The sequence below is a fragment of the Lissotriton vulgaris genome, chromosome 1_1 (assembly GCF_964263255.1).
Source record: "Lissotriton vulgaris chromosome 1_1, aLisVul1.2, whole genome shotgun sequence".
Taxonomy (NCBI): Eukaryota; Metazoa; Chordata; class Amphibia; order Caudata; family Salamandridae; genus Lissotriton; species Lissotriton vulgaris.
Genome location: NC_141685.1, coordinates 465,461,336 through 465,486,918, shown reverse-complemented (window position 1 = coordinate 465,486,918; position 25,583 = coordinate 465,461,336). Strand labels below are relative to the sequence as shown.

At 47.7% G+C, this 25,583-nt stretch overlaps 1 protein-coding gene across 1 annotated transcript in view; it reads right to left on the bottom strand.

Moving 5' to 3' along the window:
• Window positions 1-25,583, bottom strand: part of DYNLT5 (dynein light chain Tctex-type family member 5) — an 86,695-nt gene that overhangs the window by 8,216 nt on the left and 52,896 nt on the right. The window contains exon 4 of the mRNA XM_086936233.1: window positions 571-695. Coding sequence (XP_086792359.1) covers window positions 571-695 — 125 coding nt within the window. The remainder of the gene's footprint in view (window positions 1-570; window positions 696-25,583) is intronic.

The window sequence follows — 25,583 nt, the reverse complement described above, 5'->3', positions numbered from 1 at the left end:
GTAACTTGCGAATTCTTTTCAAAAAGCACTTTTTTTTAATTCTAAAGGTGCCATATGACGCTCATACATGCCCTTAGGGCATGTATGTGCGCCATATGCGTACACATATCAAATTCAGGGGTGCAGCAGGGTGTCCTTAAGACACCCTTGCACCCTTGAAATTATTCTCAATTTGCGATTAGCTAATTGCTAATCGCAAATTGAGTATAATTTTACATTCATTCCTATGGGCCTCCTGGCCCATAAAAATGAATGGGAAATTATTCCTTAATTGCGATTAGCAATTTGCTACTCGCAATTAAGGAATTCTAAGGATTCGCTAATAAATAGCGAAATTCTACATACATACCATTTTGCACTTCTCAAATAGCGATTCCTTAACAATCGCTATTTGAGAAGTGCAAAATGGTATCTTGATACATCTGCCCCTTTGTCATGTTACTGAGACTTCTATAGGTTTATGCAAGCATCGTGAATTAAAAAATGTAGCAAAGTGAAAATAACAGGCATAGCAGAGAGTGTTGAGATGGCAACAACTGTAAATGTTATGCATGTTTTTGTATATTTTACCTCGGAGATGGTCTTCGTCATTTGCCTACATAGTTCAGCTTCATATCTTTCTTCTTGGAGATAACTTGTAAGAACGTCTTTTAAAATGTTGTTTACTGTGGCCACAGGGAAACGTTTAGTAGGACCTATTAAAAGCAGCATATTGATAATATATGAATGGCATTGCAAACTGTATGCTTTACGTACAGTTTGAAGATGCATACATTGAAGTCAGTTAAAATATACAACAAAGTAGTTATTAAAACATAGCTGACGTGTGTATATGTTATGCATTCTGAAAATGTTCTTCTAGGCCAGAGAAAATACCAACAACAAATGACAAGAGTAAGTAACTGGAGCAAGAATTCACATAACTACATTTAGAATATTATTATAATACCTTTAGGATCATGATCATTACCAATATCGATAACTTAATTTTAACACATGTATTGCCACAGTGTTGTGGTTTTGTAGCGCTGCAAGTAACAGATGTGACAATTAGGAGGTTAGTACTGTCAAAGGGGGAATCACATGAAGGGAGAACACGAAGGGTCCAAATAGAATGACTATGTGAGTCCTGTCCTGTCCCGGTGAGCAATATCATTAACAGGGTACCTGACAACAGTCTCCTGGGCAATACTACCATTGCAGAGTCACCGTCATTCAGGCAGCCTTATGGTCTTCACAACATTAGCCAATGACGTGACTTGTACATTATTCCAAATACGAAAGCTCTAGTAAACTGCGCCATCATGTCATGAATATTTTGAAACTTATGGAAAAATTAATTAAACTTCTACCTTCATGATGTTGATGCATTTATGTGGACGTCTAATTCAATATTGGTAAGCAATTGGGTTAATAGCAGTGAAGGATGTGAGTCCTACACAAGTAACAGGGCCACAATTGTATTATTACTGGGAACCGAGTACCCTACTGTAGCACTTGATTCTCTCAGGCTAACAAAGCAGGACAGTCCAAGGCCTGCTCAGACTCCGGGGAGGTGGTATGGGTGAGAAAACAACTCTCTATTATTTATTGTTCAGTCAGTGCTTTTTCCTTAAAAAAAAAAAAAAAGAAGGAAAAGTATTTATTACACACACACACTAATACTTACCACACATTAAATTACAAATATATAAATCAGGCAGATGGAAATACCGTTGGTGACACTTTCATATCACATTTCACCCCTAGTGGGTCCTGAACCCCATAACCACCCCCACCAACCCATCTATACCATTTACATTCAAAACAGCCATAATCAGGGAGATGTGGGGGTGGCCTTGCGCGCAAGATGGCGGACGCGCCTTGAGTGAGCTCCTGACAGTTAATTCAGCGTATGACAATAATCCTGCCCATCCGGCCTTTTGGGACAGCAGCTCTACACCGTGTGGCTCAAGTATAGTGGAAACAATAGATAACTGCAAATTGAGTGCGGGGATCGCGGAAGGAGCGGCGGAGCATGGTGTGGCCTGGTTTTGTTCCCCCGGACCTGTTCAGTGGGCGTCGCTGTGGCTGTGGTCGAGGCCCAGTCGGGTCTACTGGTGACCCCCTGCTGTTTGGGAGCGATGATGACGGAAATTCCCGGAGCCGGGCCGCCGCCAGGAGAACAGGACGCAGGCTGCTGTGGAGGGTGTGTGACTCAATCGGGCCCCGAAGCTTCCCCGCCCCGGCACCAGGGAGTCTGCAGAGTGGGCTACACACCAAGGAGGAGATGTCCGACCCCCTCAAAATACCTGGGATCTTTTCACACACGCTGGCTTTGAACGGGATTGCCGGCCAGGTCCTGATAGAAGGGTGAGAACCGGCCGCAACATATACCGGAGACAGTGAGAAGGTCGTGCAGTGTCAGGCCTGCCCAGCTGGTGCTTGTTGACATGGTCGGGCCTTGTCCCCCCATGCCTCAATGGATATTGCTGCATTTGGCGTGCACCAGCAGAGCGCCCCCCCCCCCCCCCCCCCCCCAGCCGCGCCCCCCAGCACCTAATAGACAGCTTGTAAAGCAGGACAGGTCCCAGTGGCCTCCCCCAGTAATCTCCGTTCTTACCACTCTGTGGGTCTGGATGGCAAGTGGGTGAGGCCTAAATAAAGAGCAGCAGGATAATAACAACACCGTCGAAGGACGGCTCTGACCCTGGGAGGCAGTGCCCTGCCGGGGGTGTGCGGCTGTGGTGGGTCTGAGTGATGTTACAGTTCCCTCTCCTTGCATGAGCCTCTACCCTCTCCATGGGGTACTGGTGGCAGCGCATTCATATGCGTAGCTGATACGGTGCGGTGCTCCATTAAGAAGTACTATGCCGCTGTCCGCCAGTTGTTGCAGAAGCAGCCAGGCCAGGTCCTGGTACTATTTATGGCTGTGGTGGCCCAAGTAAAACATTGGATCAAGGACCTGCTGCCGCTGTGGACCGACGGCCCTGGGAGTGGAGGGGGCCAGCCATCCATCGGTGGATTGATGCAGCCCCTAAGCTCTCACAATGTCTAAGGATAAACCACCACCAGCCTCAGCCAAACAGAGTAATATAGACCAGTACACAAGAGCGAACTCTGGCAGTACAGACCGGGCGAGGTCCCTATCGGGCTTTCCCGACAATGCCATGCTGCTCGCGGCCATTACTTAATCACAGGAGGCCATAGAGGCTAAGATGGGGGCAGTGGGCTCCGACGTGAACCTGTTGTGCCAAGATCTAAGTAATGCGGTTGATCGCATAACAGAGGCAGTAACAAGAATGTCTGAGGTTGGAGATTTAGTGGCAACATTGCAGCAGAAGGTTACAACATGAATGGCCATGACTAAGGAGCTGGCCAGAAGGGCTTTCCTGAGGGATGCAAAGGCTCCTCTGGGGAACAATTCCTGACACAGTGATGAGATCTATGGTACTGCCAGAGAGACTTTCATCTTGCCTCATGGTTGAACGGGCTCACCGGGCACTAGTGAGGAAGCACCCACCCGGTGCACAACCACGGCCTATTATTCCGAAACTCCTGAACTACTTAGATAGGGACGCTGTCCTGCGATATGCCCGGAGCCAAGAAAAAATCATGTACGAACCTGCCCACATTATGATCTTCCCCAATTATACTAGACTGGTCCAGCAACAGGAACACTCCTTCCTTGCCACAACACAAAAGCTGCAAAACCTCAAGATTCAATATACCTTGCTATATCCAGCACGGCTGAGAGTAGTCTATAATTCCCAGACAATGTTTTTTGAAACTCCGGAGGCTGCCTTCCAGTGGATAGACGAATCAGTGGTGATCAAACCTCATACCCCACCTAGAATAGACACTAATTCATCACACAGCGATCGGTGCAACCGCTCCAAGAAGTCCACCTGAAAACACTGCAATAGATCTCGATCGTCCTGGAGGAGCTCACGTACAGATGATAACTATTGGCGTTATTAAGGGGCTGTCGTCCTATGTGAGACTGATATACTAATTGTTATATTTCTCTTCAACTGTTCTACGGTTTCTAATTTCCAACTTTATGGGGATCGCACACTCTCTCCTACTATCTATATTGCCTGTGCATGAGGCCGACATTCGGAGGGCCAATTGCATGGAGGGACCTTGTGTGCCTACCAGACATGGGCTGGACCCGGCGGGACGCCCTGTCACCTCAGTGAGTCATTCCTCTGAATCCCTTCTAGAGGCCATGTTCCTTGGGAGTTAGGGTAGTGGGAGCCATTGGTGGTGTTCCTTCCCGTTCCCCCCTGTTGGGGTTCGGTAGGAGTGCAAACTGCGACAGTTACTTCCAGTTTCATGAAGTATGGCGGAGGTGGGGGGGGGGTTATTTTGTTAGTCCTTTAACAGCTGCAGGACCTGCTCATACCACATTTGACACACATATATTGGGGCTCATTCTCTACCACCGATATACATGACTATCTGCACACCAGGGGGTTGATTCTGCATTTTAACATGGAATGGCAACACGCAGCAGGGCATTATAGAGCATATCTGGTCCTGGTCAGTGAGTATTTTATGAGTGGTAATCCCATTCGAACTTGTGTTGCACATCTTTTGGGTTTTCTTTTAGTTTGTTTTAAAATCCCTGTTGCCCGATGCCCACTGGGTACCAAGATGCTTTACCATGTTGAAGGCTGCACAAGGAATCAAATCCAGGATGCCCCGGATGCTTTTCGACTCAGTTGGCGCTACTGGTTCCCAGCGTGAAAGTGGAAATCTTCATTCTCCCTGCTCGCTCCATTGAGTAGAGACTGATGTGCGTGCCTACCTCCCCCTGGACAAGGGGAGCTGGGGCACCACACCAATGTTTAAAGGGCTGCCAAATGGTACTCCCCCTCCCCTGGCTCACATCGGAGACCAGGGAAGTCCCTGCCCCAGTCATACTGCGCCGCCCCTAGCAGTGCTTTTCTTTACTTCATCCCTGAGGATGGGGTTCCCAAGGGCCAAACATTGGCACAGGGAGGGGCCACCATGCACATCCCTCTCCCCATAAATGTATTTAATACCTGTTCAGTCGACCCATGGGCCATGGCCCACCCTAGTGGTAATTAAAAGAAAATACGCAGAGTGCTCGGAGTCGGTTTTCACATTTCTTGGTTCACAGCAAATCCTTAAAACAGCATATCTCTGACCCTGTTGGGGCAATTTTATTCGTCATCTGCTTTTCCTGCTCCTGGTGGCTAGGGCTAGCCCCCAGGATCATAGCTGTCAGTCCTACTGGCCTATTTGTAGGTGCATTTTGTGGGTAACTGGGTTTTCTGACTTTCTACGCCAGCCTTGTCCTTTCCGTGGCTCCTGATGCTTCTCTCATAAGATGAGGATGTAGTGTGTGGGGGATAGCAAATTAAAACTCACCATGCATGTTGTATTCCAGTTTGGTACCTTGCTGGACCCTTTAGTCCTACGTGGAGCCAACATTTAACTTTAAGGCAGATTTCGCCTACATGTATAATACAATGAAAACACTATTGAATTTACAGTAAGAGCTACTGACCTACTCTATGATTGCTCACTAATATAAGGCCTACCTCAGGTCAGCACCAATCCTTGTAGAGTCCTTTCTGCAACAGGCTACCTGTGCGCAATTACCGGGTTACGCTCAACAGTATGCTCACACACACAACCTGCGCACACATTTGCACATATACATGTGTAATTATCCCAGCACACCTTCCCTTAGCTGCACAGCAGCGACCTTATCTTAAAAGACAGACACTGGTGGTTAACACCAATCACTGTGAATTTACCATGAGTGAGACTCCGGTTGTGAGACTCACCCACAGTAAAGGTAAAAAAACATGATTCATTTCAGAACTTAAATGATCTACAGCTTGCTCACAAATATGTAAGACTCATTTTCATGTAAATTCACTGGACAGTCCTTGTCAGATGAAACGTATGTACTTCAAGAATCCACAAGATTATATGTATCAATCATCCTACTAATTGGTTTTCAGTTGGAACTGTAGAGAAAGGTTTAAAACGCTGGGATACATCGCTTGGTGAAAAAGCAAAGCCCACAAACCTCCCCTTTACGAAATAAAAATGGTAGTGACAGATGAGATGGACCAAATAATTATAGAGTTACTAGGGTTTGATGCAAATTGATTCTTCTGGTCCAAAACCGGTGGCTATCTAGGAGCAAGAATGGCTCCCTAGTGGCTGTCACCCAGACAGGACAAAAGTATGGAAATTCTACATTAAAGATTCTTGAATAGAAAATGCAATTATGAAAGGAGTATATCTGAAGCGGCAAATTGATGTAGTTTACTCACTGTTAAAAAAAACTGTCCCAACTCATGCTCCAAAACGATATCAGTAAACTAGGCACAGTGTGGTTCATTAGACCCAATAATATCTTGCGTATTTCGGATGTTATCTAATGTTGCAAGAGCCCTTACAATTTGCAAAATAATGATGGATTTCGAAAAGGAGAACACAAAACACCCAATGGAGCACAATATTTAACAACATTAGGATGGAACTCAAGCTCCTACTTCTTAAATACAATGCACCCTGCACTATTAGCCTTTAGGCCCTAAAGTTTAGGGAGTATTTTAGGAGTGACTTATAAGTAATAACAAGCATTGGTATAGCAAATAGATCTCGCCTTTGGGACCTTATAAGTGTTTAGCCATGCAACGGTTGACGTTGTTGCACCAAGGATATTGTGTTACATAACTAAACGCTTTTAAGTTCCCAAAAGCGAGACCTATTAGCTACTCCTATCACACAAGCTAGTATCACACCACAAACATTCTTTAATACGAGGCCTTCCGACTAAGGGGTGGAGACCCTACTCAGTCCCAATTGCATACTGTCCAAATCCAAGTAGGTGTTATACATACATACATAAAGAATGTAGTAAATTAAAGGATGTAACAGACAGATAAAAGGGTGTAACTTCGAAGAGACTCGTTGTAGGTATTTCACAGTCTCATCATTTCAGAACTGAAACATTTTCAGTATCATATACAACAGAGCCAAAGTTATTACTTATTAATCTTATGCAACAAACTACCATTGACAATGCCAATAGTCCTGGCTTGTTGTAGGTGTTATATTATTTATTGTATTATATATCTGGATGCAATGACAGAAGCAGCAAAATACTGACACATTTTGCTAAGCACAGATTTTTAGCCTAGGTGTTTTTAAGCAACGCCCTTAATTACAGAGGCCACGCCCCTTTGGGAGACATCCTTCCCCAGTTTTTTCATCCCACTTAAAGCCCTGATCATGACAATGAAGTAAATGATGTTGCTTTGGTAAGGAGCAAGGACGTAGAAGGACAGGGAGTGTTTGATTTGATGAACATAGGGTTTCTCTATTGTAATGACGTCCACAGTGACCACAGCAGTAAGGCACTAGGACATGCCCGAGGGTTGACGAGGGCGGGTGGAAAGGGAGGAGCAGGGGCTAGGGACGGCAGTTAGCCGTTAACCCACAAGGAAAAAGGACACTAATAAAGAAGCTGTGATCTGCAACTCAGTGTCTGCGTGCGTTTATACCCAGCAAGACACTACATCTGGCGACGAAGGTACCTCGATCTCACGCGTGTGTGAGGACGGCTAGCTCGGTGCACGTCCCCACAGAAAAGGCGTCCACCAGTGGGAGAGCAACCGCGTGAGCTGGGAGCCCACCCCAACCACCCGGCGTTGCTCGACCCGCCCGGAGCTCGCCCCACGTGTGGGGGCTGGAGCGTGCTGCAGCACCTGCCTACCGGGAGCCCACCCCGGCGGCGGAAGACTAGGAGCTCGCCCCGCGTGCGGGGGCTTGAGTGCACTGCCCGAACTGCCTACCGGAAGCCCACCCCGGCGGCGGAAGACTAGGAGCTCGCCCCGCGTGTGGGAGCTTGAGCGCGCTGCCCGAACTGCCTACCGGGAGCCCACCCCGGCAGCGGAAGAAGCGTAGCTCTCCCCGCGTGCAGAGGCTGGAGCGTCCTGCTTAAAGTGCCCATTGGGAGCCCACGCCGGCGGCACAAGACACGGAAAGCTGCCCTACCTCAAGCGGTGACTCCGGCGGTGAATCCCGGCTGCAACCGGCAAGCGGTGAGTGGGATGTGTGTGAAAGCGCCGAGCAATAAAGCGGCTCCTGTGGAAGGAAAGAGAAAAGACGGCCAAAATCTCGTTGAACACGAGATTCCCGCACGGCCATTTTGGGGTCAGGCAGCATTGTCCAATCCCTTGCGAGGGTTCATCGGCGGCCATTTTGAAGTCAGGCAGAAGACCTGAAACTGCAAACAAACACTGGCGAGTGCAACAGGGCCAACAAACAAGCACTGGCGAGTGCAATAAATATAGTAAAAAGCACTGGCGAGTGCAATAAACACAACAAACAAGCACTGGCGAGTGCTAAAAGTGTTTTGAAAGAAAAAAACAAGCACTGGTGAGTGCAACGAATACAGTAAACAAGCACTAGTGAGTGCAACGAAGATAGTAAACAAGCACGGGTGAGTGCAACAAACTTAGTAAACAAGCACTGGCGAGTGCAACGAAGACAACAAACAAGCACTGGCGAGTGCAACGAAGATAGTAAACAAGCACTGGCGAGTGCAACGAACATAGTAAACAAGCACTGGCGAGTGCAGCGAAGTTAGCAAACAAGCACTAGCAAGCGCAACGTACATTAAGAATGAGACTGTAAGAGCAGTCAAGAACAGCAGAGTCGGACAATGGCTGACCCAGCTCCCATGAGTACGTTTGGGGCCTCATTTCTGCGCCGTCCAGAGCCCCTCGCTCTTGAATATGGCGGGGGTATGGGTTTGCGATGGCAAGAATGGATAGAAGACTTCACGGTCTACATGAAAGGGTCGAAAGTAACAGACGCCGAAGAGCAACTACTAGCTCTCAAGAACCTGGTTGGTAAAGAAGTTGGACAAATAATAAAAGAACTGCCCACTGAGTCTGCTGGGTCCTATGAGACAGTCTGGTAAGCACTCAACCGCAAGTTCCTACACAAAAAAAACGTGACTTTGAGCGGTACACATTCAATCTGGCCACACAAGAGAGAGGTGAACAAATGGGTGTATTCGTCACACGCCTGAGACGGTTGACAAGATACTGTGAGTTCGATACATTTTCCACCGAAGATGCCCTTCGACTAAGAATCATAGAAGGCTGCATCTCAGAACCACTGAGACGTAAACTGCTCAAGAAAAGCTACTCGCTAGAAGAGATTGAAGAAATGACAAGAGTAGAGGAGCAAGCCGATGAACATGCAAAAAAAATTGGAAGCCGGAAGAGGGGATAAACGAGAACAAGCATTCAGGATGCAGTCTCGACAAGCGCACAGACAATCGCCGTCCGTGCGCTCAAGTACACTCCTCCAGATCAAAGAAACAACATCACCAGTCACACAATGGACGCCACAGCACAAGACACACCAAGAGACGATCCGACAAGAAACTGAAATGCTACATATGTGGCTACGACTTTCCGCATGCAGACGCATGCCCAGCATTAGGGCAATGATGCCGGAAGTGCGGCCGAGACAATCACTTCGAAAGCATGTGTGGGACACGGCACAAGAGCGATCAACGGGGACAGCACCGGAAACATCATCACTCAGACAGTCGTCACCATGTCAGAGCAGTCCAGGATAGACGAGACTCGTCCACTGGGTCGTCACAATCCAGCTGCCACTCTTGCCGGACATATCAATCTCGACTGTCATCATCAAGAGAATCCAGATCCCTCTCACCCATCTCACAAGACCAAAACGAGTATATCTATTTTGTAGCTGACCCTGATTGGCTGAAGGAATATCCACGGTTAGACATCAGAGTTGGTTCTCATCCTACCAAGTTCGTGCTGGACAGTGGGTCATCGTTAAACTACCTGCCAGTAGCGGAATATCAACGAATGAGACCGCCTCCAAAACTGGTCAACGCCCACGTACAAGTGTATACGTGGATGTCGAAGAAACCACTAACGTGTCTTGGGAAGTTTGCAACCGATCTGTCTTACAAAGATCGCAAGATACAAGCCTACATACATGTCATCGAGGGGCCCAAGGCAGACTGCCTTCTAAGTTTGGCCACAGCTGAACGACTGAAACTGATTGACCTATAGTACAAAGTGGATGACAAACCGGACGTCATCCAAAAGTTCCCCAAGCTCTTCCAAGGCCTTGGAAAAATGAAGAACTGCCAAGTAAGACTGCATATCAATGAACAAATCACACCGGTGGCACAACACCACCGGAAGATCCCATTTCACCTACAAAAAGCTGTCGAAAAAGAGCTACAAGAGCTATTAGAGGCCGACATCATAGAAAGAACGAATGGACCAACACCATGGGTCTCCCCGGTTGTGGTAGTCCCAAAGAAAGGAGAAGCCGGCCAAGTCCGTCTATGCGTGGACATGAGAGCGCCCAACACGGCAAAAGAGAGACATCCAGGTCCACACATCAGTGACATGATAATGTCACTCAAAGGAGCAAAAATATTTTCGAAATTAGACCTCAACAAAGGATACACCAACTAGAACTGCATGAGCGGTCAAGATATATCACGACTTTTTCGATGCATCTGGGGTTGTTCAGGTACAAAAGACTAAGTTTTGGGGTGTCCTCAGCAGCAGAAATATTCCAAGAAGTTATCAGGAGAGCAATTCATCATATCCCACATGTACTAAACTACAGTGACGACATCCTAGTATACGGAGCAACCACTCAAGAACACGACAAGCCGCTAGATAGAGTCTGCCATGCACTAACGGAAGCCAACCTCACACTCAACCAGACAAAGTGTGAGTTCCACAAGCCAACACTGAAATTTTTTGGCCACATATTCTCTGGAGATGGCATGAAACCAGACCCTGAAAAGGTAGCAGCGCTAAATGACACACCGAGCCAAGATGACGTTGGTAATGTACGATCATTCCTAGGCATGGCCAGCTACTGCTGCAGATATATACCTGACTACGCCACAATAAGTCACCCACTGAGAGTACTGACCAAACAAGGACAACCATTTCAGTGGTCCACCAAATGTGAAGGGGCGTTTAGAGAAATAAAGAGAGCTGTGGAGTCAGCTGAAAACTTGGCTTACTTCAATTAAAAAAAGAAAACAGAGATAACAGTAGATGCTAGTCCCTTAGGACTGGGAGCCATCCTAGCACAATGCGACAGAGAAGGAGACCTGCGACACATAGTGGCATACGCCAGCAGGAGGCTAACAGACACAGAGAGAGCATACTCCCACTCCCAGCCAGAAAAAGAAAGCCTGGCTGTTGTGTGGGCGTGTGAACATTTCCACATATTTATTTTTGGAAAACACTTCACCTTAGTCACTGACCATCAAGCACTGACTACGATCTTTGGAAACCCTCGAGCAAAAAATGCCACCAGAGCGATGGGGCCTCAGGTTGCAAGAATACACATATACCATCATACACAAACCAGGAAAAGCTGCAAAACCCGCAGACTACAAGTCCAGACACCCCACCAGATCCAGCAAATCAGAACAATCGATTGCGGACGAATGCATTCATTTTGTAGTAGACCAAGCTAGACCTCCGGCCGTTCCGCTGGAAGCCATCTGTGAAGCGACACAAGCTGACGTCACCCTACAAGAAGTGAAACGTAGGATCCAAACCAACAGCTGGAGGCATTCACAGACCAGTGAACCAAACGACCAAGAGATGGCGGCATTCAAACATATCCACGACAAATTGTCAATAGCGGCAAATGGTCTCATCCTAAGAGACACCAGAATAGTGGTCCCACGACAGCTTAGACAAGGGGTCATCAACCTAGCGCATGAAGGACACTGGGGCATAGTAGCAACTAAAAGAGCACTCCGCGAAAGAGTCTGGTTTCCAACACTAGACCTGATGGTAGAGACAACTCTGAAAGATTGCCCGCAATGTCAACTGGTGAGCCGTCCAGATCCCCCCGCACCACTACAAATGTTTCCACTACCGGAGGGTGTCTGGCAACACATTGCCATTGACTTCTTTGGGCCAGTCAAGTCGGGCCAATATGTCCTAGTCATCATGGACGAATACTCCCGATTCCCTTTCGCACAACTATGCACATCCACGAAAGCGTCTAGCACCATACCGATCTTAGAAGAGGTTTTTTCTGCGTGGGGCATTCCTCAAGTGGTGAAGTCAGACAACGGGCCTCCATTCAACAGCCATGACTTTGCTGATTTTGCTCAACATCTCAACTTCAAGCACCGGAAGATCACACCTCTATGGCCTCAGGCGAATGGAATGGTAGAACGCTTCATGACCACGATTAAGAGAGCCATTCAGCAAGCGGAACTCACCCGGAAGAACATTCAGACAGCACTGAACGAGGTACCACGAGCTTACCGAAACACGCCACACTCCACCACAGGCAAGTGTCCTGCCACCATCATGTTAGGACGACCAGTGCGTACAAGGCTGCCAATGATGAGTCCCGCAGTGAGTGAACAATATCCCGACTCTGACCATGAGGAGATGGTGGCCATGGATAAGATAAAGAAAGAAAAGATGACGGACTATCCGGATGAATGGCGACATGCCGCTCCCACTGAAATTCACGAAGGAGACTGGGTGCTGGCGCAGCAACAACAACACCGACTGCCAATATCATGAGGTGCCTCTGAAAGTGATACAACAAAACGGAACTATGCTCACTGAGGAGGCCGACGGAAGACGAATTACCCGTAACATGACGTACTTTAAGAAGTGCAGCCCCAATGTCAAGGAACTACTGACTGAACCAAGAGTAGAGAAAAGAGAACCAGAGACCCTACCCCATCGCAGTCAGGCACTGATAGAAATCACTGACAAGCGCGAGCGTGACAGTCCTGACCTCCAGTCGCGCCCCAGATGGGTCATCACAAAACCGTCTCACCTGATTGAAGAACTATAAGCAGAGACAGTTGACGACTAGAAAAAAGTGGTGCAAACCGTTTGCTGTGTTTTGTTTGGTTTTGTTTTTGTGTCTGTTTACAGAGCGGGGAGATGTAATGATGTCCACAGTGACCACAGCAGTAAGGAACTAGGACATGCCCGAGGGTGGACGAGGGCGGGCGGAAAGGGAGGAGCTGGGGCTAGGGAAGGCAGTTAGCCATTAGCCCACGAGGAAGTAGGACGCTAATAAAGAAGCTGTGATCTGCAACTCAGTGTCTGCGTGCGTTTATACCCAGCAAGACACTACATCTATGAAAATAGGGACATGTAAAAATGGCTGATGCCTGAAGATTGTCACCGGTAGCTGCCATATTTGTCTGTTGGTGCTGACTCCGCCCTTTGGACGCTTTAACCTTGAGGGAGGAGCTAGAGACGTGGATGTATGATTGCTACTTGTGGCAGGTCCTGTAGCAGCTCTCATGGACCCAGCTCAGCACCTGGTCGGGTTCTTTGTGAGAACGTGTCAAGGGGTCGACACTACAAACCGCATGCAACGCAGTGTGAAGAGGAGTCCTTTGTTGGGGAGCTGCCTCCACCCCTCTGAGGGGGAACACCCTGTCCATGCTCTCTGTGACTAGCTGAGCAACAATGCATATTCTTTGCTGATGTAATGTGTACGCATGACGTCAGCAAAGATTGCGCATTGGATAACAGTACGCCGAGTACAAAATGAACGGTGGCTAATGGTGCTTACTGTTGTATTTTTTAAAAATATCAAAGGGCCGGCTGCCTCATATAATGGGGTCTTTCAGTGAATGACATCACCAGACATCAGCAAACAAAAGTCACTTCTGGAATGTAAAACCCCAGCTCCATAGAGTCAAGAAAGTGCAGATTCAGCCATGTGACGCTTACAAGATACAACTGAAACATGGGCCGGAGGAGGCTTTGCCGGACCTGATAGGGGACCGTGTCGAATGCCACCCGGAGGTTGGAACCCCCTAATCAAGACTGCAAAAAGGGGGGCAAAATTGGTCGCCCCCCAAACCAGCTGTTAATCACACAATCCTGGAGGGAGATGGTAAGCGATCAGTCTGAAGCGGAATTGCCTGATGTCTGGGATCCATCACCGCTTAGAGGGACCTGCAGATGACGAAGCTGCGGTCGCCAGGAAGAAACAGCGAGGGACAAACGAACATGAAGAGGATGCTGAGGATACCGAGGAGTTGCCAGGAGGAACAGCGAGGTCAGCGGCTCCAAGCAGGTAGTCGTGATGAGGAGCGACTGCAGCTATAACTGGCGGGAACCGGTCATCGGCGGCCCATTTGTGACAAGTGCAGCTGCCTTGGAGGTGTTATCACGTCCTGACTGGCACTGATGCTGAGCCTGCAGTGTGGGCTGCAGGCGTGAGATGGAACCACAACGTGGGCAGGAGTGAAGGAAAAGCCGGCTGCAGCAGGAGCTTAACAACGGTCCAGCCTCGCCGAGGACCGGGGAAGTCTGCTGCTCACCAGGAAACCAAGAGGGAGGCAGGCGCCTCCTACAGCACAGGAACAGCCGAGGAGCGAGACACAGGAAGAAGGTGCGCGAGGCTCAAATGTATCTGTGTGTAGCGTAAGTGGTATTCATGGTGGAGTTTGCGCTACATAAAACAAGGATAAAAACGAGATTCACAGCCACAAAAAAAAAATGCGCCTGCCATTGTTGCTAATTAGGAGCAGCGTGCCAATGTGTTTTGTAAAAGCCTCCGCTTACTGTGAAGGAAAAACAAGCCCGAGAGCGGTGCGCAGGGGAGAGAGAGTAGAGAAATGTCAACAAACGCTAATTGGAAACAGATGGCCCCTGCGCGCAGCTGCTCCCTCCCGCAAGGTGGATACCGCGACAAGCACGAGTGCTTGAAAAGTACAGACATATTCCAAAAGGTCATCTCCTAAAGCAATGCATGCGCAATGCGCTAGCCTCAATCTAAAAAGGAAGGTTTAGGCCTGGCAAAAGGTTTACTTTGCCAGTCCTAATAGCAGTTTAAAACTGAAGTAAAAGCTGCAGTGGCAAGCTTGAGACATATTTTGAAAATGCTACTTTAGATAGGTGACACAAGCAGGGCTGCTGCTCACTAGTAGAATTTAATTTACCATATACTAGGGACTTACAATGAAAAATCAATGTGCTATTTGAGTGTAAGGCAATTTTACCATGTTTTATGGAGAGAGTACTAGCACTTTCGCACTGCTTGGCACGAGTAAAGTGCACAGAGTTCTATTGGCAGCAACAGAAGGCAACAATCTGGGGGGTGACCTTGCAAACAGGGCCATGTCCAACAAACCAAAGCTGCAATGCTCCTGGTAACAAAGTCATTATATTATTAAGTCTCCCCTATGCCACATAATTTAAAACTCAAATATGTAATCAGTGATGTTACTGACCATGTCATCAGTGATGTAATATGTGAGGTCACAAGCAGTGTATTGCAGGAGCAAAAGTTATAGTTAGCTTAGGTAACTATAACTGCTGAATACTAGCAGAATACATGCAGTAGCCATCGACGTCAACCTTCTATCCTGTGACCCGCGTAAGGTCGCAGATAAGGTCACTACGACTGAACATACTATAGAGGCCCTCCAGTCTTAAGTTAAGTCTCTTCGGGAAACGGTCATGGACCTGCAGAAAAAGACAACCAAACTAGATGACCGAGCCGAAGATCAAGAGTGCTGATTGCGAAGGAACCGATCATCTGGAGGGACGCGGCAAAAAGAAGCCGACAATTCTGGACGAGTCCGGGTGTGCACAGATGGTACCCTTCAGGTGGCAGAGGTGCTATCGGATTCTGATCTGGCCTCGCATGGCATAGCACCTGATTCTAATGTATCCTGAGACTTTTCTGCCTAAGAACATTTGAACACCGATCAGGAAGCTCAGATAAGTACTGATGGGGGGCTGACCCCCAGAATGTGGTATTAGTGTGGGAATAGCAGAGTATTGACCGCTATAACCAGGGAGCACCACGCCCCCTTTAGAGGCTGAGTCTCATACTGGGAGCTAGACCCTGTCTCTTATCCCGGCGATCGCTCGGCCACTGGGAAGGCATTTATTTAAGGGAACATGACCACTGCACATTGAAAGATATGAGAACATTCAGCTAAGACTATGGCTATTGACGCAGTGGATAGTTATTCTTCTTCGGGAATTTGTGGGGGAGGGAATGGGGCGGGGATTTGGATACTAGCTCTCCTGGATAATGGGAGAGATGGATCCGCACCAATGCCCAGTGGGAGGGGAGGAGGTCGGAGTTAAAACAGTTATGTATGTTCTGCAAAGGTTTAAGAGGGGTTCAGGGGGTCCGTGTCTGAGGCAGTCTATTTATGTGAGGCTTATCTCTATAGAAGGAGGAAATATGGGGACAAAAACATATCACCAACCACGAGTCACTATGGTTTCACCCATGATGAAATTGATTACCTGGAATGTCTGAGGTATGGCAATGCTCGAAAAAAGGAGACAGGTATTTGCTCACCTAAAAAAATATAGAATATCGATTGTATGCCTCCAATAAACTCGTGTTTGGTGTGATTCCCTGCCAGCTAGAAGTCACAAATGGCGGGGGCAGATATATGCCACTTCCTACTCGGGTTTGCACAGGGTTCCCATCTGGGTGGCTCCCCGGGTCCCTTTCAATAATTACATCATGTGACGGACCCAGAGGGACGGTATGTGATTCTACATGGCAGACTCGTTGGCCAAGAGATATGCATTTTTAATGTATACGCACCTAACTCGGATGCCCGGGCTTCTTCCCCCACGTGGTAGCTGCAGCGACCCCATATCTAGGTGGTGGGGTGATTATGACGGGGGATGTGAATTGTGTGCTGGATGGGATATTGGACCGGTATCCCCCACGAAAGAACACAAAACCAGGAATGACAGAGGCCCTTAGAGACACCCTGAAGAGGTTGAGGGATGTGTGGAGGGCAAAGTCTTTTCCTGTCACACGCCAGCACCAAATACGTTCAGTAAGCTGGACCAATGTTGTTTATCAGTAGATCTGGTCCCTATGGTAGGAGGGATAGTATACCTCCCTAGATATATTTCGGATCTCTCTCCAGTGCTGCTATCCCTGGGTACCACGAAGCCCAGATCAAGGATCCCCATGTGGAGACTGCAGGCTGAGGCACTCATGGACCCACCTTTCACGGCGACACTGGGAGAAGAAATATCCAGATACATTAAAAACCAACTGGGGTTTGGCGACCTCAAGAGCAGTGGAATGGTAGGCCATGAATGTAGTGATCAGAGGGGTTTGCATCAAGAAAAACATGTAGAGTGTGCCAGCAGCTGAAGGGGGACATTAAGGTGCAAGAAGGAAAGCTGGAGGTTATAGAGACGTCGTTCCCGACTGCCCCCCAGCTTCTGGACAAATGGCGCACAGCTCGGGAATCATTGCTGGAGTCTTTACGTCACTTAGACAATTTCGAATATACAGCGTACCTGCAGCATCTGCAAATGGAGGGAGACAGGTCCAGGGCTTTGCTCGCCAAATTAATTAAGAGGGAAACACCTGTGGCACCCATAGTCCAGATGCAGTTCAGGAAAGGTACCATAATCTATAGCCAAGTGCCTATTGGTCATCTGGCCAAAGTGTACACCGAATGGCCGTCTCCACCTTTGGAGATTGTTGTTGATTTTCTGGCCACTCTAAGCTTACCTCAACTAGAAGATGCAGCGAGTGAAATGTTAGATAACCCGATCTCCAAAGAGGAATTATTGGAGGCCATACAAGCTTTAAGGCTAGCTAAAAGCCAAGGCAGTGACAGTCTCCCGTCTGAGTTTTATCGGAGGTTTGCACCATTGCTGGTGGACCAACTCTTGGAAATATATAATGGAGCCTTTCAGATGCAAACCCTACCAGCCTCCATTAGAAAGGCCCTAGTGATGATGATCCCCAAGGCGGACAGAGATCTTCAGGTACCAAGTTCATATCGTCCTTGTTAAATATAGATATAAAAATCCTGAGCGGTATATTGGCGGACCGGCTGTTGCCTCATATGCAGCCCCTGATACATCCTGACCAGGCGGTGTTTATCTCCAAATGTACCACTAATAACCTGCGTAGACTGGCTCATATATGGCATTCCCCCGCTATAAATCGGGATGACCATGCTCTGGCGCTGTTAGATATAGAAAAAAGCTTTTGATTCTGTAAACTGGTCCTACATCTGGGAGGTCATACGAATAATGGGAGTAGGAGAGGAGTACCTTACATGGATACAATTACTTTACAGGGCCCCCCATGCAAGAGTGCAAATGGGGAGGATGGTTCTACAGCGAGGCCCAAGACAGGGATGCCCAATGTCGCCACTCATATTTGCAGCGGCGCTGGAACCACTGGCAGTGGCCTTGAGGAGGAAGCTGAGTGCATGGGGGATCTCCTCGGAGACACTAATCATGTTGTCTCAATGTACACTGACAGTACGCTGGTGTACATCCAACAGCCGGCTCAAGTGATGCCTATATTTCTGGATACGCTGCAGGGATTTGGTGATATATCCGGGGTAAAAGTAAATCCGGGCAAATCGAAACTACTCCCGATTGGACGGGTGGCCTCAGAGCCAAGAGAGACACTGCCGGAGGTGGGACTCCCATGGGCGGAGACTGAGCCCAGATATTTGGGAATCAGATTGGCGGCTACGCCTGAGAGGTACCTGAAGCTTAACATAGGGAAGGTAATAGAAGGAATATGAGGCTCAGTGCGTTTCTGGCAGGAATTGCCTCTGTCCCTTATGGGAAGAATTGCGTTAACAAAAATTATCATCATACACAATGCTTATATGCGATGCAGCACTCCCTTTATAAAATCCCACAGCACTTTTTTAAAATACTGGCTAGCCTGTTAATGGACCTGCTATGGGGTATCAAACGTAAGAGGGTGAGCCTGACCACTCTACAAAGAACATGGCAGACTGGGGCATTGGAGGTATCATATTTCGAATTTTATTATCTGGCCTCTCAACTGCAGCATGCAGTTCATTGGTTGGATGAAGCTGAGAACTGGGAGAAGAGTCTGTTAGCAGGTACCTTCCCAGGAAGCTCACTTCCTTAGCTCTTGATGTTGGGGAGGGAGTACCACCTGCCTGCCACTACATAATACGGCACTTTGCAGCGGTATGGGAACATACGGTTAGGAAGGTGCTGGATCACGTGCCATATGCCCCAGAGATGTCACTTTGGGTGACACAGCCCTGCTCTAAAATTGCAGCTTCTATGTCTGTCTGTAGATGGAAGGAGGATGGATGCCTAACAATGGGGGAGCTCTTTGAAAATAAACAATTCATCACGCGAGAAAGCACAGAGCCTGCTTTTGAATTGGGGAGGGGACAGTTCCTGGAATATAGGAAGATACCCCAAGTAACCTTGGAAATATGGCCTTCGTTCCCAGAAGAATCCCTTGTCACAAATGTACTGCAAATAATGTTATGTATGGCTCAGGGACGTCGTCTGATCTGGCACCTATACCGGGCCAGCTTGGAAGATAGGACGATCCAGGTACTCCCTGTTCAGTCCAAATGGCAACAGTAGTGGAAGCTCCTTTAACAGAAAAAGATTGGACTAAAATACATGAGGGGGTTAAACGAGTGAGTTTGAATACACGGTTTAAGCTGATACAATACAGTTTTGTGTATCAAACCTACCTTACCCCCAAAACGCTAAATAGAATATACCCAGATAAGTCAGGGCAATGTCCCCGCTGTGGTGAAAGGGACGCTGATTGTATACATAAGACCTGGGCTTGCTCAACTTTAGACCCTTACTAGACCAGATTTTTTTCAAACTAAAGGAAGCAACAGGATGGGTAATCCCTAGGGAGATCCGTAAAGTCCTGTTGGGATTACTCCCTACTCCTAAGCACAAAAACCTTAGTTGGAAATTCGTGATGTTAGGGCTTGTACTTGCAAAGCGCTGTGTAGCCATATCCTGGATGAGTCACGCCCCACCAAGAGTAGCGATGTGGGTGAAAGATGTTTATGAATGGGCAACAGCAGAGGCAGTTCGATTGAAACAAATATAACACAGTGAGAAAATTGAAGATGATGTACGGGCCTGGGAGACAATGATCAAGGACCTAAGGGAAACACAACCACCTGGAGCTCCTTCGCCCTCGAATTCTGGTACTGGGAACACTCCATAGAGAATACAGTAGTGACTAACAACAGCCTGATGAGCCATGAGTAGGACATAAGAGGAGCCGTTATTAGGGAAATAAAACAGGATTACAAGTACACATTCAGACACGGAGGAGGGAGGGAGGGGGGAATATAGGGGAGTTAAGACATTATGTTGACAAGAGGGTATTCTCTAAGAATGTTTTGTTATATAAGCTATAGGAATAGGCAGAAGGCTTGCTTATGGTCGAATGATCCTCTCATAAGAGGCTAGAAATGATTAATTACTGTCCGAATGTTTCAGTATCTGTATTGAAAATGCCCTCTGCATGGTTAAATGGCAATAAAAACATTTTTTAAAGGGTCTAAAATCTTGCCACTACCGACTGATGGATATTACCGGCCATCTAACCAAGATGTTCGAGTTAGCCCAAAGGGCCTATCTTGAGGAGACCCCAGAGAGCTTTGTCAGTGGGCGCAAAGAGCCATCTGCCTACTTGATAACGCCAACACTGCACCCTCAAATGAGCGAAGGAAAAGCGTCTTATTGAAAATTGACCCCAAGCTATTGGAACTGGCTAACAAGGAAGGGGGAGTAGCCTCCCAGGGCCTCCTCTTTGGGGAGGAATTTATTAAAGAAATGGCTAAATACATGGGAATATTTAATTCTATACCGATGTCCCAGAAAAACATAAAAAGAGTCTTTCACAACATGGTTTTTGGCAGGGTCGGGAGAACAGGGGGTCGGTTCCTCTGCCGTGGCCAAAGCTCATCAATACCCTACATGGGACGGGGGCAAGGTCCGCCCAGGTAGAATTTGCACGCCTTCTACCCCCAGAAGCAGAGATATCGTGGCAGAGGCTTCAGGGGCGAGGGGGGACATAGAGGCTTTTCAGCAGGTAAGAATTAGAAAGACCCTTCAGATACCACTATAAAGGTGGGAGGAAGAATAGCCCAATTCTGTGGGAACTGGAATCTGGTGAGCCAGGATCCTTGGATCTGGATACAGTCAAAGGGTACAAAATAGAGTTCATAGACTTACCAATACAAAGGAAGTTATCCTGGGAGAGGACCTTCTCAGAGCAACATTCAATCCTAGTTTCAAAGGAGGTAAGACTTATACACCAAAGGGGCAATATGAAAGGGAAAAGAGTTAGGCTTCATCAGCAATGTTTTCCTAGTGGAGAAGAAAGACCTAAACCTAAAAGAATTGAACGAATGGGTAGTTTACCACCACTTCAAAATGGAGGGAATTCACCTACTCTGAGACGAACTGAGGAAAGAGGATTGAGTACCTCATCTAGACCTAAAAGAGGCATACCTCACTATCCCTATCTGGTGTAGTGTAGTTCCTATATTTCAAATAGGCTCTGCGCATTGGAATAATATATCCTATAGATTTGCCGTAGGACTTAGGTCAGTAGGTCTTTATCGAATATACTAAACGTAATTGTCAGTGCCAGCTAGCTCAGAGGTCACTAGAAACTTTCTCGAATTCACAAGAAGGGATTAGTTTCTGACCACCGCATAAACATGACAACTTTGCTTCCCTAGGACTTGAATAACTATCATCAGAGTCATAGAAACAATAGATAACTATTTTACTCAGTCAATCGTGCATGCTTCGTTTCTACAGAGTTTGCAGAGAAATAGTGAGACAGGAGTTTTCAATAAAAGGTTTATTGAACAGTCTTCTTTCTCATGCAAGAGAGGTGCACTGCTACACTCGCTAGACAGAATGTAAAGTATAATGCGTACAGCGTAAACAGTAATATGAAATAATACTGTAAGAGCATTGTATGGTTTCTAAGCCATATAAAAATACATACATAAATAACAGACTAAAATACTCAACTGGTGCTTCTAAAATACGCCTACCCCAATGTACCTAACCTAGTTTTGGTACGAGGGAAGAAGTAAGTATGGTCTTTTGCCTAGGTTTAGTTTTTGCCAAGAATCTACCAAAGGTTTCTCTAGGTTCTAATCAGCTCCATACCTTTTGTAATGAAGGAGGTCTGGTATCTGTGTCTCGGGACTCGATTTCCCAACACCCCGCAAGGCGAGTCAGAAACACTGGAGCTGGATTCTCGGCAGAGGAGGGCAGCTTCCTGATCAGTGCATCAGCTGGAGAGTCTGCTTCCTTCGGCACTTGCTGTAGCGAGCTACGTCGGGCAGGTAGGTCTTCGAACTGCTCCGAGCCACCGTGCTTTGCCATAGCAAGTGAAGGTATATTTATACCTTGAAGGTGTTTAGGAATGCCATGTTTGACGTAAAGTCGGGCAAATGAACATCATGAATGAACCCCTGGGGAATAGTTGTTCACTGTAAAACTAACTGAGCTCTTGGAGAAATTAATATTCAAGCAAGGGGAAGTCCCTAACAGCTTAAGCTGGTTTTCCAAAAAATCATTGTGACGATTGGTGAACGGATGGAAGTAGCCATGCCTGTATTTAGGTAGCATAAGCTATGCCTAAATAAGGGCTTGATTTCTATGCCTATATAAGGGCAACGTGAATTGTACCTATATAAGGGCATGAATCGTGAAAATCCATCCGGAATCTAAAACGCCATACAACACTGGCAGTTCTGCAGCCTCCCCTTTGGTCCTTCATCAGCCCCCCTGGTGTTTTCCCAAGCTTCTATGCTCAGTAGCTGGATGGTAAAGAGCAAGAGGGCTAAGATGATATTGTACTTGAACGAAATACTAATAATGGCCCAATCCAGAAAGTGGCGTCACAGCACACAGATCTCACAATCAAACTTTTAGAACACCTAGGATTTGTCAATAAACTCCAAACCAGGACACTCAATTCATAGGGTTTATCATAAATACAGTTCAAGCAGAGTTAAAACTACCTGGGGGAAAAAGTAAGGAAAGTTCGAAAGGAGTTAAGGAAAATACTAAAGAAAGAGAGATTCCCGCTGAGAACATTAGCCTCTTGTGCTTAACTATCTGAACCACATATCTGGGCTCCCTGCATTACCATGCCCTCCAGAGACTCAAGGCCAAAGCATTGAGATTGAATAAATCTTATTCCCAGACAGTATCCCTGGACTCTGATAAGAGGAAAGAACTACTCTGGTGGTTGAGGAATGCAGAGACCTGGAATGGCAGCACCATCTCTAGGGAAGGAACCAGAGATAGTAATAGAGTTGGAAGCGAGCTTAGAGGGAATGAGGAGCAAGATGCAGCGACTCAACGACGGGGGCGATAGACAGAATAGGAGGATTTACATATCAACTGCCTAGAACTATTAGCAGTACAAAAGTGGGTGGTGATGGACGGAGCATCTGAATCAATCAAACACTCACACCCAGTCAAAAGATCTGGGTTTAATCTATCACCGTTCTTTAGCCCACTCTGCCACCCCAGTTCAGATATGGCTATATGCAAATCAGTCTGACCCTGTGCCTCATGGGAACAGTCCAGCCCGAACTGCCAAGCCATGTCTTCCCTGGACCGGAAACAAGCATCCGAGGACCGGTTTCTGGCATTCCAGCCGTCTTCAGCCCGGCTTGCTTGAATCCAGTGGCAAAGTGAGCAAGGGACTCACGTCTGAGCATACCCTGCCACACTTATGGCGGCCAAAAGCGGTACAAAAGGGGGTGGTGATGGACGGAGCATCTGAATCAATCAAACACTCACACCCAGTCAAAAGATCTGGGTTTAATCCATCACCGTTCTTTAGCCCACTCTGCCACCCCAGTTCAGACATGGCTATATGCAAATCAGTCTGACCCTGTGCCTCATGGGAACAGTCCAGCCCAAACTGCCAAGCCATGTCTTTCCTGGACCGGAAACAAGCTTCCGAGGACCGGTTTCTGGCATTCCAGCCGTCTCTTCAGCCCGGCTTGCTTGAATCCAGTGACAAAGTGAGCAAGGGACTCACGTCTGAGCATACCCTGCCACACTTATGGCGACCAAAAGCGGTACAAAAGGGGGTGGTGATGGATGGAGCATCTGAATCAATCAAACACTCACACCCAGTCAAAATAGCTGGGTTTAATCCATCATTGTTCTTTAGCCCACTCTGCCACCCCAGTTCAGACATGGCTATATGCAAATCAGTCTGACCCTGTGCCTCATGGGAACAGTCCAGCCCGAACTGCCAAGCCATGTCTTCCCTGGACTGGAAACAAGCTTCCGAGGACCGGTTTCTGGCATTCCAGCCGTCTTCAGCCCGGCTTGCCTGAATACAGTGGCAAAGTGAGCAAGGGACTCACGTCTGAGCATACCCTGCCTCACTTATGGCGGCCAAAAGCGGTACAAAAGGGGGTGGTGATGGACGGAGCATCTGAATCAATCAAACACTCACACCCAGTAAAAAGATCTGGGTTTGATCCATCACCGTTCTTTAGCCCACTCTGCCACCCCAGTTCAGACATGGCTATATGCAAATCAGTCTGACCCTGTTTCTCATGGGAACAGTCCAGTCCGAACTGCCAAGCCATGTCTTCCCTTGACCGGAAACAAGCTACCGAGGACCGGTTTCTGGCATTCCATCCGTCTTCAGCCCGGCTTGCCTGAATCCAGTGGCAAAGTGAGCAAGGGACTCACGTCTGAGCATACCCTGCCACACTTATGGGGGCCAAAAGCGGTACAGAAGGGGGTGGTGATGGACGGAGCATCTGAATCAATCAAACACTCACACCCAGTCAAAAGATCTGGGTTTAATCCATCAACGTTCTTTAGCCCACTCTGCCACCCCAGTTCAGACATGGCTATATGCAAATCAATCTGACCCTGTGCCTCATGGGAACAGTCCAGCCTGAACTGCCAAGCCATGTCTTCCCTGGACCGGAAACAAGCTTCCGAGGACCGATTTCTGGCATTCCAGCCGTCTTCAGCCCGGCTTGCCTGAATCCAGTGGCAAAGTGAGCAAGGAACTCACGTCTGAGCATAACCTGGCCCACTTATGGCGGCCAAAAGCGGTACAAAAGGGGGTGGTGATGGACGGAGCATCTGAATCAATCAAACACTCACACCCAGTCAAAAGATCTGGGTTTAATCCATCACCGTTCTTTAGCCCACTCTGCTACCCCAGTTCAGACATGGCTATATGCAAATCAGTCTGACCCTGTGCCTCATGGGAACAGTCCAGCCCGAACTGCCAAGCCATGTCTTCCCTGGAACGGAAACAAGCTTCCGAGGACCGGTTTCTGGCATTCCAGCCGTCTTCAGCCCGGCTTGCCTGAATCCAGTGGCAAAGTGAGCAAGGGACTCACGTCTGAGCATACCCTGCCACACTTATGGCGGCCAAAAGCGGTACAAAAGGGGGTGGTGATGGACGGAGCATCTGAATCAATCAGTTCGGGCTGGACTGTTCCCATGAGGCACATGGTCAGACTGATTTGCATATAGCCATGTCTGAACTGGGGTGGTAGAGTGGGCTAAAGAACGGTGATGGATTAAACTCAGATCTTTTGACTGGGTGTGAGTGTTTGATTGATTCAGATGCTCCGTCCATCACCACCCCCTTTTGTACCACTTTTGGCCGCCATAAGTGTGGCAGGGTATGCTCAGACGTGAGTCCCTTGCTCACTTTGCCACTGG